At 42.3% G+C, this 18,348-nt stretch overlaps 1 protein-coding gene across 1 annotated transcript in view; it reads right to left on the bottom strand.

The window, feature by feature from the left end:
• The window catches only part of CDHR1 (cadherin related family member 1), a 45,449-nt gene that overhangs the window by 3,789 nt on the left and 23,312 nt on the right, over nt 1–18,348 (bottom strand). The window contains exons 12-16 of the mRNA XM_053949699.1: nt 15,620–15,772; nt 11,482–11,646; nt 9,301–9,368; nt 6,617–6,845; nt 5,456–5,710 (exon numbers count right to left, since the gene is read on the bottom strand). Coding sequence (XP_053805674.1) covers nt 5,456–5,710; nt 6,617–6,845; nt 9,301–9,368; nt 11,482–11,646; nt 15,620–15,772 — 870 coding nt within the window. The remainder of the gene's footprint in view (nt 1–5,455; nt 5,711–6,616; nt 6,846–9,300; nt 9,369–11,481; nt 11,647–15,619; nt 15,773–18,348) is intronic.

Below are 18,348 nucleotides of genomic sequence, written 5' to 3'. Positions count from 1 at the left end.
ATATAGGCTGAACAGACAGTAGTGCTACGTAAGGCCAGGAGATCATTCAGAAATGGCACAGTCACATGCAGTTTTGTTTACTGAGAGTTGGTCATAAGGTGATGTGTGGCTGCAGAAAGACAGGGCTGTCCACTGTGCCCTAGTCCCCTGTCTTTGACTACAGGAGGGAATCCTCACCCAAACTTTGCATGTCCAGTGATCTGTGTTTTAGTTAGAGGTCTAAGCTCCAGCTTTTGGTCAATGGGAAGAAAAGGACCTCTCTGGAGCAGTAGTCACCATGTGCCAAAATAGGTATCAAAGACAGTGTGTATAAGGAGAACCTTGTCAGTAGCTTGGACTTGAACCTCTGACTTGTAGATCAGATGGATTTTGCTGTATGACTCTAATCTAGGATGCCCATCTCTTTGCCCTCCCCAGTCTGTGGGGGAAGATGACTAAGAGTATCCCAGAGTGTGCTTCAGAGTACCTCTCATCATTAATGTCACATCCATAAACTTGGGGCATATAAATGAGCTAATAAACACCTCCTTGTCTTAATTTCTGTTTTTTCACAATCTATCTCAAACACATTATCAAGCTCACTCTTCTCCTACCCTGAATGTGCCCCATTGCCAACAAGAAAGGGGCAAAGAAATGCTAGTGAAACTCACAGACCATGTCACTGGGCAAGTAGGGACAAATTTTCATAATTTTGCTGTACAGAGAGTTCTTCCAGTATTTAATTAGGAGTGGACCTGAAACCAAAAGCAAAGCAGCCCATGGCTTTGGTGGAGCTTAGACTCACATCAGCTTTGCTGTTCTGCATTACATGGATTTTTTTTGTACTTAAATCCCATCAGATGATAGAAATTCTACCCTGGCTTACTTAACTTCATGTGAAAGTCAGATGAATCAAGTGTCAGATAAACCCTGCTAAGTACTACACGACCTGAGTCCACCTGTTACGAGTTTTGTCAATATCTATTTTACAGGAAGGCACTGATGGCTGAAGAGTATCTGACTAGCTATTTGAAAACCTTGAATAAATGAGATTAGACAGAAGTACACGTTGCCTGTGCTTTACAGCTGCAGAGGTAAGAACAGATAAAAACTGTATGGAGAGTTTTGACATTTGGCTTTGTTCAGTCGCCTGGTCTCAGAAAGTCTGGCATCTATTCAGAGCCTCCAATGATGAAGAGATGATTAATACCAAAACTAAACCCATTAACAGCTAGCTGGTTCAGCCTCTATTTTAGTTACTTGACCTCTACTATACAAAGCTTTGCCTGGAATTAGCCTTGGACAGCAACTGTTCTGCATAAAAACATCAGGTATTTTGTAAACACACAGTGGGAGAGTTCCTGTTTGTCATGGCCATGACACTGTCAGGATAAATAGAAGGAATAACTTGCAATACAGGCTAGGAATGCCATAATCTTAGCCAGGCTGTAGAGAGACTTATGGGAAGTGCACATTTAAAACATCAAGTCCTTGTGTTGATTACCAGCAGTGCCATGTAGCCAGCTCAACAAACAGTGCCACTTTGCAATTGCTGAAGCTGTTGTTTTTTCCTAAAAGGCAGGCTGCATTTTGAAGGGTATTAGTTTTTCTGGTACACATAAAATAAAGCAGATACATGACTAAATTAAAGCTGTCATATCTCTGTGGGCCAGGATTTGGAAGAAACACTCCTTCTTAACAGACATCAAGGGAGTTAAAATACTCACACAGAAGATTATGCTCTGCTGCTTTTTTTTTAGCTGTGGTAGCTTCTCAAGAGCCTTTCCTAATGCATGGGTTGCAGTGAGCAGAGCATGTGGGCCAAATATCCAGAAGCTGGACCCAAAAGGAATGAGGTTGAGCTCTTCAATCACAAGAGCAGCTAAGGCTCACCAGCTATATTTAGGAGTCTAAGTAAGTAGGCAAACCTGTTAAGAGCCCAAGCTATTGCAGATTATTTGTAGAAGTGGCACTTAAGGGACATGGTTTTGTGATGGACTTGGCAGTGCTGGGTTAACAGTTGGACTCGATTTTAAATGTTTGGTTCAGTGATTGTGTTAAAGACAACTCGGGCTGTGTTGACTCGAGCAAGTGGATCTGTACAATCTGTGCAATGAACCAGCTGGTTCTGAGGAGCCCACTTCCACACATTCAGTGTTTCTGGGGTTTTGTTCTAGCCTGGTTGCAGGGAGGGACTGCCTATTGGTGCCCAGGAACACTAGGTGTGCTCCCAAAACACATTTTCATTTTCCTCTGAAAGAAGTCCACCTTGGTGCTTGGAGCTATGTGAGGAGCAGGCCATCCCACAGTATGTGGGGATGATCAGGAGATTTGCTTTAGAAGTGACTCCTGATCTGAGGTAGAACACCAGCTGCCCCTGCAGTGCTTATCCCCAAGCTCAGTGCTATCACTGTATATGAAGGCTGTGTTTGCATCGCTTTGCAATACAAACACCAGCATGAAGCAAAACTTCTCAAATCAAACCAATATTTTTTTCAAGTCCATGAAACTGTGGAAAGAGGGTAACTGCTCTGCAAATGTGGCAAGGGCTGTTCAGTGCCATCAACCACAGCTCCCATGGTTGCCATTAGTACGAGAGAGGAAAAGATCTCCATGTTACTTCAAAGATTTTTGTTGAACATTTCAGTTAAGAGAATCTAAAACTAAGACTCACCAGCTATATTTAGAAGTCTAAATGAGTGGTCAAAGCTATTAAGAACTACAGATTATGCTGTCTAAATATGGACTTAAGCCTCAGTCTGTGAGGAGGTGTAAATAAACGCCCCCTCTACATTTGCAGAACCTCAGTGGGGTCATCAAGAGTCCCAGGGATGCCCCCATCAGGCCAACTTTCGGGAACAGGAGTGGGAATCAGCCTTCTCTGAAAATATCAGGCAGCAGGAATAGATTTCTGAGTGAGACATATGGATGGAAAAAGACTGGCTTTTCCAGCACATGTTTTTTATTCTGTAAAAGGGTATTTTTTATTTATTGTGAAAGGATAGGATATTAACAGATGCCCCTCAATACCAATTTCCATAAAATCAGACTCAGTTAAATTAAAAGGCCTTTGGATTCTTTTAGCACTATATTATTCCAAGAGAAGGTCCTTTTGATGTGCAATACTGCTGAACTTAGCCACAAGGCATCCATCTCGAAGGGCACAGACTTGTGCTAATTGCAATGGTAAACGTTAATCAGAAAATATGCCTGTTTAATTACTTACTGTGATTAACACTGCAGGAAACCTCCAGAGGATGCATTCAAAAATATCCTCCTTATCCAAAATCAGTAATACATAAATGCCCACCAAACAGCAAAATAAGAGCCTTTGTACAGCTAGAGCACAGAGGGATGAAATGCACATTTGTAACAGCCTTAGAGAAGGAGAGAGAGAGTGTGTATGCAATATGCCTACACCAAGAGATTGTTTGCTTCACAAAGTGCCAGCAGTGACTGTGCTGTCCTTGGGACACAGGCAGTGACCAAGGGTTTTGCATGTCACGTACCTGCAAACTGAAATCTAGTTTCTGCAAAAAAGATGGCATGCTATGGGATAAAAAAAAAAATCCCCCAACCCAACCAACCCAAATCATTACAAGCCATGGAAGAAGTAATAGACACATGTACAAAAGGTTATGGAAGATGTGACACTAGATTAGTAGCCCAGATCCTGCTGAAGAAACCTACTCGAAGAAAGAAGATGCTGTTGCTATCTCAGACTCTCTGTTGAGACTTGGCATCAAGAAAAGCATGGGAAGAAGGAAAAAAACTGTGTGTGAGAAAATCCATGTCATCACATGCTCTCTGCTTTCCCTTTAGACTTTATGAGGAGGGCTCTCCCTCACTTTGTGCTGGAGAGGGAGAAAAGGGAGCAGACAGGGGACTTCATACAAGACACCATCTTTCATCAGGTACTGCTATTGCTTCAAGCACTAGAAGGAAATTCAGGAAACTCCTTATCCCAAAGTATCAGCTACTTTTGCTTTCCTTGCAGTTGTCCTTCATCAGCTGCTTCAGGGACATGTTGTTCCCCAGCAGGGGAGGTGTGGGACACCCTCCCTCCACTCACACCCATCAGCCCCACATGCTGACAGAGGTTTTCAGCTCACCCGGGAGGGAAGGGAAGGCTGGTGGCCACCAGCAGGGACATGCCTGAGGACTGTGCCTGTGTCCACCCGCTGCCATGCACTCCTGAAACGTGCAGCCTGTGAGGAGCCTGGAAGCAAGGCAGGGAGGGCAAGTACTCCCACTCTTGGCTGTGGGCAGCAATTCTTGTTGGTTGTATAAAACCCATCAGAACTTCATTTCCATGAGAAATCCAAGTGTTAAGCATATTCTTTGTATCTGTAAGAACAGCTAAATCTGTAGACTTACCACAGACACCCCACATGCAGAGTCCCCCAGGTCCACATGGCAGAGCCTTGCAGCAGCAAGCCCAGCCCATGCCCACGGGGCTGGCCAGCCCCAAAAGGCAGCCCCATGCCAGGCTAGGGCAGACCCAAGTCCCCTGGCAGTCCAGCAGGCTCTGAACTGTGTACAAAACCTATCATATGAATATGCCTCATATGGAGTATCAGTGGAATAGGAGGAGATGGAGAAAACAAAGAAAGATTTTAACAGACCTAAGAGCAGTGGGAGCATTATGACCAAACAAAGAGAAGGCCAGCTGCTGTCTGTTGGATGAGATTTACATCTTTGCCCAGTTTATGTGTATGGTCCAGAGACTGTTAGGCTAATGATGTGTTTCTCTTTTACTTTAAAGCCCATTTCCTCCCTGCTGGTACCTAGTTAAAGGCATGGCAAGGCAGTTACAATAAATAAGAATTGTGCAAGCGTGTGCTGCAAACCATAAATCGCTGCTTGTTCTTCAGCTGACATAAAAGCTGGACTAAGGAAAATCTCAACCTACATGTGCAAGACTCTAAGAGAGTCTTCTTGTTTCATCTGCTAATAATACTGCAATTATTAAACTCTCATCCAAAGTTCTATGTACTTTAAAGTATTTCTGTAAAGTTTTTTTCTCACTTTTTCTATGTCACTTGGGTTGATTTCTCTGATTTATTTCACTCTGACACCAGCTGCTTTCCACTCACTTTTTGTAAGGCAAAAAGATTTTTTTTTTAATCCGGATGAAAATAAAGCAGCAGAAATTTAGCAGTTGGGATTTAGCTTCACTCTCAGAAGTCTATAGACCTTAATTCATATCTAACAATCTCGAACAAAAAACTCATCTTCCGGTTACATTATGCTCCTACCTTTGTACCTTTGCAATATTTCTGATCAAAATATCTTTCACATTTGTGGCTGTAGAATCCAACTTCACCACAAGGCTATAGAAATACTCTGCAAAACAGAGCTGGCAAGAAAGTCTCCATGTCTCCACGTCAGGAAAGAAATGGAGTAAGCAATGTCTACCCTTTGGTGCCTTTCAGGGATTGTCTCCCATAAGAATTTTTCTAAAACATTTGCTTACCTCTTCTGTGATATCAATCTTCAGAACTGCTGTGGTACTGAAGGACGGGGAGCCTCGGTCTTTGGCCTGGACCACCAATGACCATATGCAGTCTTTATTGTTTGTGATGTTGTGGATGATGTCCAGAGATCGGATATAGGATTTCAGCTTGATTTCCCCAGTGCTTTGGTCTATGTCAAACACATTGGCTGGATCTGCTTGCATGATGGAATAATCCACGATGTTGTTGGGTTCTTCTGCATCTTGGTCTATAGCCTAGTAGGAGAAGTGTGTAAAACAAAGGTGTTATTGTATCTTTGCCTGAGGACAAACACCTTCTGAGCATTCAGGACAAACACCTTCTGAGCATATTTCTGATAGTATCTATGCCATGACTGGGCTACTTCCATTTCATCTTAGAAGCTAGGCTACATTTTCTAGTGAAAAACAGCAGGACTAGGCTCCTTTCTTTGTAAATTATTTCTATTTGAGATGAAATAAACTCAGAGGAAAAACTGAACTGTAACTTATCTGTAGAATGCAAAGGGTCCTCAGCTGGGAGCTTCTCACACAGTGTGGGGGACAAATGTGGAGTGATACAGAACAATGGGATTAGCTCAATGCCATAAACTATAGCAGCCTTCATTTTTGTGCTGTAGTATTTATTCTACTAACATTAGGTGTTGTGTGATCAGGCTTCATGATATGCATTTAAATGTGTGTAACATAGGACGTTCTGCCTGTGAATTGTTATTGCATGTTTTCATCTTCTGTTCCACACTGGATTATTGGATACAGTTCTTCAAAATGAAGGGAACCACGTTGTGTGGTTGAACACACCTTCTGTGTCAAGAAGGTTACGTGTTCAAAACCCTGTACTTTCATTCACTTATCTTATCTGGGCTTCCTGTGATCACTGTGTAATCCAGGACTGTCTCCCAGCTGATTGTTCAAATACTATAACAAGACTTTATAGTCTGCCTGTAGAATTATTTCTCCTCAGCAGTCAGTAAATACTGTAATTCTACACTTTAATCCTTTTGTTACATCCAAATGGATGTGCAAAATAAAGCTGCAAGAAAAGGCAAATTTCAGACATTCATCATGACCCCTGAGAGCAAACAGCAGAGCCAGGGCTTTTCCAAAGCACTCTGCTTTGTGACACATGGTGCCATCTCTCACCTCTATCTTCACCGGTGACCCAATGATCATCGTCTTTTCCTGGATGTTTTCATTGAACTCTGGAGAGTGGTCATTGACATCTAGCACGGTGATAAACACTTCAGCCAAGCTGTATTTCCCTTCTGTGTCCTCTGCCTTCACATAGAAATTATACTTCGAGTTCACTTCAGCATCTAGTACAGCCCAGGGCTGGGTGTAAATTATACCTGTTGATGGGTGGATTAGGAACCTGGAAAAGAAGCAAGAGAAGACTTTTGATCACTTAATGTGTGTTTAGATCTCACCTTTGCTCCAGGCTGTAAACACTGAAATGCTGTACCACAGACACCTGTACTCTTAACCTAATTCCTCTCTGGGTGTTGTTTCCAAATCCTTCTCTCTACCTAGTTTTTGTCTAGTTCCTTTAGGCTTGAAAACCAGAGAACTATCAGTGTCTCATAGTTTTCTCTCTCTTGTGCCATTTCAGCTGCATTTTTCATTAAAAGTCTTTTGTCCTTAGTAAATGCTCAGTGTGATGATCTTCTCCCAGAGTGATTTTCTTGCATTAAAAGGAAAAACATTAAACCTAATTTTACTTTTTTTTTTCAGTTTAAAAGTACAGTGCAATAGATTATGTCCTGCATAAATGAAGATTGATTTATGTCACCTAAATATCTAAAAGAAGTGCGATGAATATCATATTTAAGCTCTTCACTTGGGTAGGAAATGAGTAGGAAAAAAATCTGCTCTTAAATCTCCCAAACTACAGGGCAAATTATCTTCTCCAAAAATAATCATTTTTTCCATAGACTGACACTGGGATGGAGTGGGTGTTCAGATTTATCTGTTGCAAGTTCAGTTTTACACATTTGTAATTACAGAGACACTGTCAAAAGTGTCAGCCCAAAGTTTGGATTTATAGAGAGGATACCAACACAGTGTCTTTTTAAAATGGACTGCCACTGTAGGCTCCAAGCAGTATTTCCTTTGATCAATGTACAAGGTAGCAAAATATTTTCTGTATTCCAACTCTGAATACAATTGAAAGTGATTATAAAAGGGGCATTTAGCAATTCAGAGTCTTCAATTGCTCTCATAAACCTGTTAAATACAAATACAAGTTTTGATGAAATCTAAGATCTGGAGGTGGGAATAGCTGTGTAGGAGACAGTGCCTGTGCCGTCTCCTCAGCACCCAGCTCAGCCTAACCATGCAGACAGCACTCTCATCATTCCCATTTTAGTGGAAGAAAAGTGCTCCCACTGGCAGCTTGGATTACCACAGTAGGATTACCATCAGATGGATTTCATCTTCAACACTTAACACTATTTCTCTTACTCTAGTACAACTCATCTTTCTGCCCACGCAACTGCACACCCACTGATGCAATATCCAAGACAGAAACATCGTGCCTCTAGTTGAAATTCTCCTATCTGCATCAAACTGTGTGTTCAGCACATCTAGAGGTGCCAGGGCTAGAAAATCAATCCAGCCTCACAGAGCTATGCCATTCTGGCATAAGGAAAACAAACAAAAATACTTAAGAAGGAAAAGAGACGTTCACATCATAATTCTTTCATTCAACAGCACAAGAACAGTGAATCTGAGCATCCCCATAATGCCAATCAGAATGAAGTTGTGCTTACATTTTTTTCCCTGTAAATCCTTTGTCAACAACCTTCTCAAGCTTCTTTCCACCAGCTGCTACATTCTAAACCTAAGAGGTCTGCCTGCATGACATGACCTTTTCTTGCTTCTCTCCGTGCAGTTAGCAGCTAGCTTAAAGACTTAGTGAAGAGCTCAAAATAATCCATCGTGGAAATGCTCCCATATGTGTATCCTTCTGGCGACAGAAGAGGTTCACCCTTAACATCTTGGATTTTGGACTTTGATTGTGCCTCCTAAACGGCTTTCACCTTAACAAGGAGAGTTCAGCTTTAGCTCCAGGTGGATAATGTACAGAGGAAAAAAGATTCTTGAGATGAGTGCCTGAAAAGCTCATTCATTTCCAGCATTCTGCCCTGCAGAATGCAGGTTCCAGCAGGAATATCTGTGACAGCCATGCCACTGACCCCAGCCATGTCTGGGAGCTGGGATAGACATGGTGTGAAGGAACCAGTGTTTCAAGGTGTTCTACCCCCTGCACTGTCCCCAAAGACAGGGAGAGGGAGGGAGGTATTATTACCAAATCAAGTAAGCATCAGGTTCCCATTTTCCTGATGCAGGACTATTAGGTTTAAATATATGAAAGGCTTTTAACAGCCAGTGCAGCTGACCTCCAAAGCTGAAGTGTATATCCTTGAGTATCTTGTCTTCCTTGATTTATCTTGACAAGAGCTATTTGTAAAGCCATATGGGAAGGGAAGGGGAAAAAACCAAGAAATTATTTTTCTGTAGAACTGACCTTTCACAACTAGACCAAAGCCTCTCTTTCTCTTACAAGTGTTTTTCAAATGGTGATTGAACAAATCCTGTGTATTGATACTTCTCTTTGGGGGTTTGTGGGTAGAATTCCTTGGGTTCATGAAGCAGATGTTTAATGATCACAATAACTTTACTGTTATGTTCACAGAACTCACAAAGAGCATGGCATAAATGTCCTTGGAAATGAGCAGCCCGAGAATGAGCCTGCTAGCTTTCTTTTCAAACGATTTTAGAACTCTGCTTAGAGGTTATGTAGTTTTATTTATTTACTTGTTACTTACAGATCTGCTCCTGTTCCATAGATAGAGTACTTGATTTCCCCCCAAAGCCCTGAATCTGGATCTGTAGCCTTAAGAAAAAAAAAAAAACAAAAAAAAAAAAAGAGAGAGAGTTTTACTTTACTAAAATGGAAAAAGAACAGTTTCATTTTTTCTTTTAACAACAGGCCCAAATGCTTTTCATTCCCTTTGCCATCACATTTTTAGTAGGAAACCGCATGAGCAAATATGCACCTAGAAAGTGCACAACCTAACGCCAGGAAATGTCCCTGCCAGTCCCGGAACGCTGTCCCTGCTGCCCGGGGGCTCTGGCACGGAGAGCGACGCTAGATGGCCCCATCCATCCACACTTACCTCATCCTCCTTTGATAGAGAGGGAGATAATCTCAATGGCATGAACACACTGCCAGCTCTCAGACCTTCCTAATTATCAGTTAAACATTAATGAATATGCCCTAGACAAAATTATTTACTTTATATATTGTATTTTTAAGCTTCTGCTTGTTTAATTGAGTCAATTTATAGTAATGAATAACAAATGTTTCAATCTATACATTGTATTTCAGCTTTGTCTATTTTTTAATCACCCTTGTGCCTGTGTGACTTTTAATAATGCAAATACTACTACCAGATGATATCTTTGTTTCATACTCTTGTTGGCTTCCTTTCTTAGCTCAGGCTAAGAAAGGATTGATTGATTTGGTAGCAGCTATTTCCATAAGCTCCTGCTTCTCTGGTAGCTCTGAGGAGGTGTTATACCATTGTATCTGGCCATCAAAATTCATGGTGGTCCTGGTTGATTAATTCATCTTCCTGTTTAAATATTTGAGAACTGGAACAATGTCTTTGATTCCTGCATGATTAACATAACACACCTGCAGCCCTACTGGAAGATGCAGTTTTGTTCTTTGGCATGAGCTTGTCAGATTCTCTCACCCCAAAATTTTGACCACAGCCTAGTTTAGTACTGTCTAACTTTACTTATAACATCTGCATACCTGGGACTTCCTCCAGAATTGTTAATCTGAGTACTTGAAACATCTTAGTTTTTCACATATAATTGTGGATCTGGGTCAAGTACTGAGTTGACAGCTCATGACTAAATTTTACGTGGGCTCCTCAGCTACACCTTCCCGTGCACTTTGGCTCAGAAGTTTTGTTGCTTCTGCAAACATTTTTTAAATATCTTTTTTTTTTTTTTTTTGCTTTCCACATACTAGAAATTTTTTATTCCTCTTACCTCAAAGATAGCAATGTTTAATTTAAGAGTCTCTAATAGATTTCCTATTCGTTTCCTGCAATAACCTTTTCTCTGTTGATTATGTTTCAGTTCTTTGATTCTTCCATTGCTAAAATTTGCCTTCAGCACTTTAGTATTCTGATTATTTAATTGTCTTTCTTACATGTTGCCAGCTTCTGCTGGAGATCTCTGGCAACCTGCCTCCACCATCCTTACCTCTGTGGCCTCTGCAAGGTGACTTGCATCCCCCACCAAGGCCCAGGTGGCCAGAAGCTTTCTTGGCTTTGTGAGATCAGGGCTGTTTCTAGTCTCAGCAGTTGCATTAGAGAGAGGCAGCTGGAAATGCTCCTCCAGCACTCAGGGCCCATGTAATACCCTGGCTTTCTTTGTATGAAAACACAAGATACTGGAAAAACTATAGGCATATTTTTCCCACTGTGAGAAGATACATACACAGGGATCTTTTTTCCCCAGTGCTAAGCACTTTAATTTTATATTCTTGCCCTCATTAACTGTTTAATTATTCCTTTAGCAGCCAGGTTCCTCCCAAGAGGAGGACACTAATACTGACTAAGCAGCCATCTTGTTTTCTTGTTACTCATACTTAAGGAAGTAAATCCAGTAAATCCAATTCCACTTAGCCATAACTGAATCTTCCCACTGGACACTGATTTGGCTGAGGCTTTCTTAATACCCAAAGACCATGTGATTTGTCTTAAAAGCAGATGGCTCTTGTTGTTCTAAATAATATTTGTATAAAACTTTATTTTTTCCCAAAGCGTTTTTTTTTTCGGTTGGTTCTGGAAAGGAATTGGAGTTTGGTCCAGAAGTCAAATGTTGAGTAAGATTTTCTATTTGCCCTGTCCTGTATTTTTACTGTGCCTGAACTGTCTCCAGAGACATCCAGAAAAGAGAACAATTCTTAAGAGGTGAATGAAACTTACTGTGACAGCAACTACATTGGAGCCCCCTGGGGAGTTCTCGGGGATCCTGGCAATGTAGTAGTCAGAGGAGAACTTCGGGACGTTGTCATTGGTATCCAGCAGGCGAATCACTACGTCAGCCGTCGAGCTGAATTTCTCCGGTGTGTTCACCTCTATTGCAAGAAGCTAAGAAGAGAAAGACCAGAAATCACTACAAAGCAGCTATTAGTTCTCTTAAAGGAGCTTCCTCCACCACCCCATGGCACATCAGTGCATTTTAGCCTGGTTGGACCAGACAGCTCAGAACCAGGGAGATGATGAGCCAGGTCAGCGTGTGGCCTCAGCTTGTTTGTGTGTGCTTGCTTGAGACGGGCAATCAAGCTGTGGGGAGAGGCCTTCAAACCTGTGTATTCATATTAGACTTCATGTGACAGATGTGACTAGTCATAACTAACATAACTAACCAACACATATCTAAAAGCCAGAACAGAAGCTGTCAAACAATCATCTAGGCAGCTCCTAGAACTTCAGGAAACATAAGCACTGAATTATTTTCAATAACCACATAAATTTAATTGTGATCTTTGTAAAGGATGTTCTTCATCAGGAAAAGAAGTCAGGAACAATAAACTGCACCAATCAGGGTAAAAAGATGAGGGAACCAGTTGTTTTGAAGCAGCATTTCCCAAAGATTGTGAGGACTTCTACTACCAACTTCATGGCACTTCTACCCTCATTGCCTCATGCTGATTAGGACTTTATCAGATACTCGTGGGGGGTTTGAATTGCCTCACTGTCTCTGAGGAGAACAGAGCTCTCTGACATCACGCATTCTGCTCATCTAAAGGACAGGCAATCTCATAGAGTAAACTGAGTATTTTCTGTATCTATCTGCTCCTTACTGAGTAAAATCTACTGGATTTGGGGAGCATCAGTAGGATGCCTCAGCTGATACAGCAGCAAGCTCAGGTGGTCTGTGGCTGAGCAAGAAAGAGCAGTTTCAGCAATAGGTACTGAGAGACACTGGGACCTTCACAGCATCTGTCCCATGGGTGGCTGCATCACACAGGATCAGCACTAGGCCATGAGTCTTGGGCTCTGTGGGGGTTGAGCCCAAATGGCTAACACCAAAAACAATGGTCTAATGTTTGGTTTTCATGTTTGGGCAGAGACATAGTTAACACAAAGCAGGAGGGCTCTAAGAAGACAGCACACCACTAATAGACTAGTAGTGAGCAGGACATGAACTGAGATCTAAGAGACTCAGCTGAAAAATCTGGCTGCAGTGGTTTTAATTCCTAGGAGATGTGTCCCAGGAGCTCCCACAAAGAGGGAGTGCCTAAGTGAGCTTTGGCAGGAGCAGCAGGGCTGTCACAGCACCCCCTGCTCCCCCGGGCCACTCGCCAGCGACTGCCTGGGGGACACACACTGGGCTCAAGCCTCTGCTCTGCCAGATTTGGACACATTTGTACCACCTCGAGGTGAAAGCAGAGGGTAGGGAGCTGTTCAAGTAGACGGGGAAAAGGCCATCTCAGTGTCATCTTAGAGCTGTGCCTGCTGTGTGGACATTTATAATGTTGGGAAATAAAGAGAAGAAATGAATCTCCAAGGATTGCTTGCAATTACTGCAGGGCACTTCTGCTCTAAAAGGGGAGCCTGGTCACTCCATTGCTGTGCTAACTTTTGTGTTTGCGAGTCTCAAGTGGTGTTACAGCAAAAGAAATTTTTGAAGGGACAGCCATGCAGACATCAGCAAAAGCCTCCTCATGAGAAATCTCAGCTCCTAAAGCAGTACAGAGGTAAAATCTTAGTGCTGATTGTGCACATGGAGCTATTACTAAATTATAATATCTGCCATTAAATCAACTTTGCTGCTGCAATCAGCCCATCTTTGTACACCTTATGAAAGGTCACTATTTTTACTTTTTTCTACACTCATTTTTTGCTCCCTTTTCTTTAAGCAGCATGGTCCTGCTGTGTCAACATGCTGAAACATCTTCCTTCAGGGAGGAAATTTTGTCAGTTTAGTTGCTTGCAGTGCTTTATGCAGACCTGCATCGTTTGTTTCATGCAGAGAGAAAAAACAGGACTACATAGCAACAATTCATACTTAAGTGCCAGAAGAGCAAACTGACACGCAATCTTAAAAGTGGTAGGTAAATTTCTAAAATAGAGCTTGATTTTGGCAGCTGAAGATAATTGCAGCCTCACCAGGTCCCAATCTGTAGATGTGAGTGTCTGCAGCATGTCCAGGCTCCTGCCAAGGCAGGATGTGCTCTAAGCTGAAGGAGATGGAAGCAGAAGGTTTGCCCCCAAAGCATGGCAGCCCACAACAAGGTGGAACAGCAATATTTGGCCCCTGTGGCAAAGGGACTGGAGAGATGTGTGAACTACCATAGCTGCCATACTCTGGGAAACACATTTGAGCTCTTAGACAGCTGAAAATGAAGGAACTCCTGACTACCACCTACATTTAAGAGCCAGCACTAAATGGAAGCTAGGTTTCTCTAGTAGCCTTTGCTTCGGAAAGTTTTTCAGTGCATCTCCCAGACAAATTAGCTTTAATTACTCTCTGGCATTTTACTCTTCAAAAATGAACTAGAGGAGAGGGATCATTGCTTACAGAAAAAAACCAAAACCCTGAAGATAACCTCTCAAAGCTGTTGTGAGATACACATTAAATAGAAATATATTTCATCCAAAATTCTAACCAGAATGACTACACTGACAGCTAAAACTGGGGAGGAAGCGATTTGAACTTTGCAGGAAAATGAAGCCAGCAATGAGGTCTTTATGAAGTATTTGCTGCCATATATTGCTACCATCTGCACCTTCTCCATTTGGAATCCAGAAAAAGGCTGCACTTTTTAAGCCAAGTCTTATAGTCTCCAGTGGAAATAATTTTGGAAAGTCTTTCTCCAGTGGAAATAATAATAATAAAAAAGGTGAATAACTGCTTAAGCTGTAAAAATATGTATCCTTTTCCCTGATAATTAATTCTTTTGGTGTTCATGGCAATCACACTAATTACTTTGATTTCTATTGGCATTCATGAGGAGGCCATGTGTAAGTCCTTTACTGATCTTGTGTTTGTTTAACCTGAATAAATGTGCACTTGTTATAATTAGCTTCAGTAGCACTTTATGGCCCTTTCAGAATCTTCCACTTTAATACAGTAATGATGCCTCATATTTTTGTAGCATCTATAACCTATAAAGCTCAAAATGGCTTAGGAACATTACAAGAAGAGGCCTGAAACATACTGAAGTGAAACTTGGTAAGGACACAAAGAAAGCCGTGCAAGAAAGGTGGAGAACAAAACTGTGGAATTTTGGCTTCTGGACTGTGCAAGAAATGCTCCTCTCTGTATGTTACAAAACTAGCATATGTAAATACTCAACTAGATTGTTTTGGCAGTTTTTTTTTTTTTTAATGATTACAGGGATTGTCTATGCAGTTCTTTGCAGTCAGAACTGAAACATCTATGCTCATGTTCAGAGGCAGCTGACAGAAAACCAGACTACTTAATTATCTTGTTGATGAGCCAAAGAATCCATCAGGGAAGGTGATAATGCAAGGTTCCAGCTTTTGGATGAGACTGGTTCTTGCAGGGCTGGTTTAGAGCATGGGTGAGCCTCAGGTCAGCCTGCAAATGGCCATATAGATAGATCGACTCTGACAAAGGCAGTGAACAATTTTGGGGAATTATCTTCCAGTCAGCTGGGGTCTTCAGGCTGCCAATATCCAAAAGCATGATCATGAATCAAATTACTTAGCACTAAGCAGGTAAAGTTCTTGCTGCAGAGAAATTAGGATTTCATCCTGTGAATCCTGTATCATTGTGAGTGCAGAAGCAACACCCTGAGGGTTCAGTCTAGAATGATTCAGAGCCACCAACATGTACATCTAAGTTTCCAGAGGGACATAAAAATCAACATTTTGCACTGACTGGACTAAAACAGTCCATAGATGCATCCATTAAACCTTGTGAAGGTGGTGAACCAGAGGCAGAAATGAGTTTCCCTTACATGGACTATCATATCTCTGATAATGCATCAGACAACTCTGGGTGGATTGAGAAGCTAAATCACATCAGATACAAAAGCCATCATACTCATACTGTATATACTGAAAAAGAGGACCTGGAAAGCAGAAATACCTTGAAGGTTAACACCTTGAAGCTTTCATAGTCAATAGCAGCAGAATTTTCCACTATTATTGTAACCTGAGCCTCATTCAGGACAGTCTGAGGAACCACTCGGAAGATGCCACCAGGTCCAACAAGACGGAGGTTGAATTTAGCATTGGCTCCCTGTTAATAAAAGCAGATATGACATTGATTGTTTTCAGTAATGTCACATTTCTTACAGCCTAGATTGCTCTGTTTCTTCAAACTATATAAAATGAGAACAAGCCTTACTGTTGAGAGCTCTCTGCTCTCCATCCCCTGGGCAGGAGATCACTAAGAAGCTTAGTTGTATAATCCCTCCAGCCCTAGTCACAAGACAGACACAGCTTTTCTTAAAATAGATTGACAAGCTTGGTTATTCTTTCAGTCATAATGGAAAAACCCTACAGCAGGCCTGGCTAAGGGAGGAATCTTGTGGCAAGCAGCCTTGAATTTTGTGCCACACACTGGGAGCTAGACAGAGATGACACCACGTGCATATTGGCAGGGAAGTCCTGCCTCTTCCTGCTTCCTACCAAGGAAAGACAACTGAACTGCTCGAGGAAAGACAACACAACCCTCACAAACCCAGTCTCATAGAATGGTTTGGGTTGGAAGGGACATTTGAAATCACCACATTTCAACCTTCCACTAGACCAGGTTGCTCAGAGCCCCATCCAGCCTGGCCTAGAACACTTCCCATGTCCAGCCTGTGTCCTAATAACTCACATGCTGTGTGAGTTCCTCATGCATTCTGCATGACGCGTGATGAAGACGCAGAATCACAAAGACAGGCAATTTCCAAACAGAGGTGGTACTCCACATTTCACACTGATTGAATTAAGCTAGCCCAGAGATGCAAACACCAAATTTTTTGGAAGTTGATGCACTTGTGGGGAGAGAGGAGATCCATTTGTGCTGGACAAAATCTGACACACATTTGACAGCTCCAGGTGAAGTGAGAAGGCAAATCTCATTACACAGATAAACCTTCTAGCCAGAGAGAACATGGGAAGCAGCAGTATCTAAAAGGTTATCACCACTTGTGTGTGTGCAAGTTGGAAAGAGTGAGCCAGAGCCAGCTGGCCAGGCTAGTTCTTTTAAACCAAACTGGAACATGTAAAAGAAAAGATGAAAGGGGGATCATCATATTTCTGCCTTACAGGGAAGATGTGAAAATGAGCTGAGCCTACCTCACCAAACTCTCTGGGTTCACCAGTTTCTCAGTGTCATGTTTACACTGTGACAAACAGCCTGATTCACTGCCTGCCTGGTGCCACATTCTGCCTGAGATGATGAATTTCTAATAATAACTTTCAAACAGGACAACTTTAGTTTGAGCTGTATCCCTGGAGAGCTTGTTATGAGCAGTTCTTGAGCAGCCCTAGCTCATGTCAAGAGCAAAAGTAGTCAGCAGTACTCCCTTAAGGGAAACAGAATGACCTTGTGTCCAAATTCAATGGTCTGTGTAGTTTGGTCACACAAACCCACTCCCCAGCTGCAGAGATAATAATGGGCTCTCTTTTGCTGGGTGGTAAAGCCAAGCACACAAAGCCAGAGCTGCTGGACTATGGAAAATAGTGCTGATGGGAAGAGTGGACAGTCTGACAAAGTCATACAAAGTGCGTGGCACATGGGACTGTACATGACTAGAAGGGTGGCATGGGATAGGGAGAGAACTGCCTCCCTCCAGCAGCTGAGTGATTTCTGCCACTGATGTCCACGGAACCCAGATCTGCTCAGAGCCAGCCATGATGCTGCATGTGTCCAGGCAGACAGCCATGGGACTGCAAGGGGCAGGAATGACTGAGGGAACAGCAGCACTGAGTTCTAAGCCATGTTGAAGAGGTCTGGGAGAGAGGTTTCTGTATAATTTTCTTGCAAGTAAGCATGGCGTTTCCATCATACTGTAGGCCTAAGCCAGATCTTGACCACAGCTTCCTCCTCCTCCTCCACTTGTATCATCCACTCCCCCAAAACAAAGAGTCTCTAGCAGCTGTGACAGAGACAGACACATGCTTAATTTTCTTCTCTATGGAATCATCTTGGAGGGAAGGGAAAACATTGCATTCTCTGTCTTAGAAGAAGAGCAACCCATCCCCCCTAGAGTGATGCCTTACACTGTACTAGGAAGCTTCTTGAGAAATCTATACAGTGTATTTATCAGTGTTTTCTGCTTATTTTATAGCCTAACTTGCAGCCTGAATATTTTGTCAGCCTAGATATATATTTTATCTCTAAAGAGAAGAGATGGGTTTTGTTTCTGCCCTTCTGCAGCACCATCCCCCATGACAATAGCAGGATAGACACAGCACTGCTTTGAAAGCAGTCATTTATCTGCTCGCTGCAGAGCAGCAGGAGGGAGGGGGAAGAAGCCAGTGGGTTTGATAAAGTACAATACCATCAAACCAGCACAATACTGAGCACAGTTACAGAAGAGAGTTCTTTCCAATAGTAATACAATTCTCAGATGCATTGAGCTTTTTTCTTGTCACTATCTAACCTGAGGCTAACTCAGATGGATGTCATTTGTACAGTATTTAGCTTAGGGGTCCCTATAGCAACCACTGCCATAGTACCTACAGGCATCACAGGTCAGTTAGACAGCAGGCTGAGATGGGTGGAGTCTTCTTTCCTTTTCCTGGATCTGGTAAGGGTTAGTTTGGCTCAGGCATAATTTTTAAGACTACCTAAAAATATAATTCCACTGGGAATGACTA

The sequence above is a fragment of the Vidua chalybeata genome, chromosome 8 (assembly GCF_026979565.1).
Source record: "Vidua chalybeata isolate OUT-0048 chromosome 8, bVidCha1 merged haplotype, whole genome shotgun sequence".
NCBI lineage: Eukaryota > Metazoa > Chordata > Aves > Passeriformes > Viduidae > Vidua > Vidua chalybeata.
The sequence above is the reverse complement of the archived record's forward strand: the minus strand, read 5'-3'. Positions and strand labels throughout refer to the sequence as shown.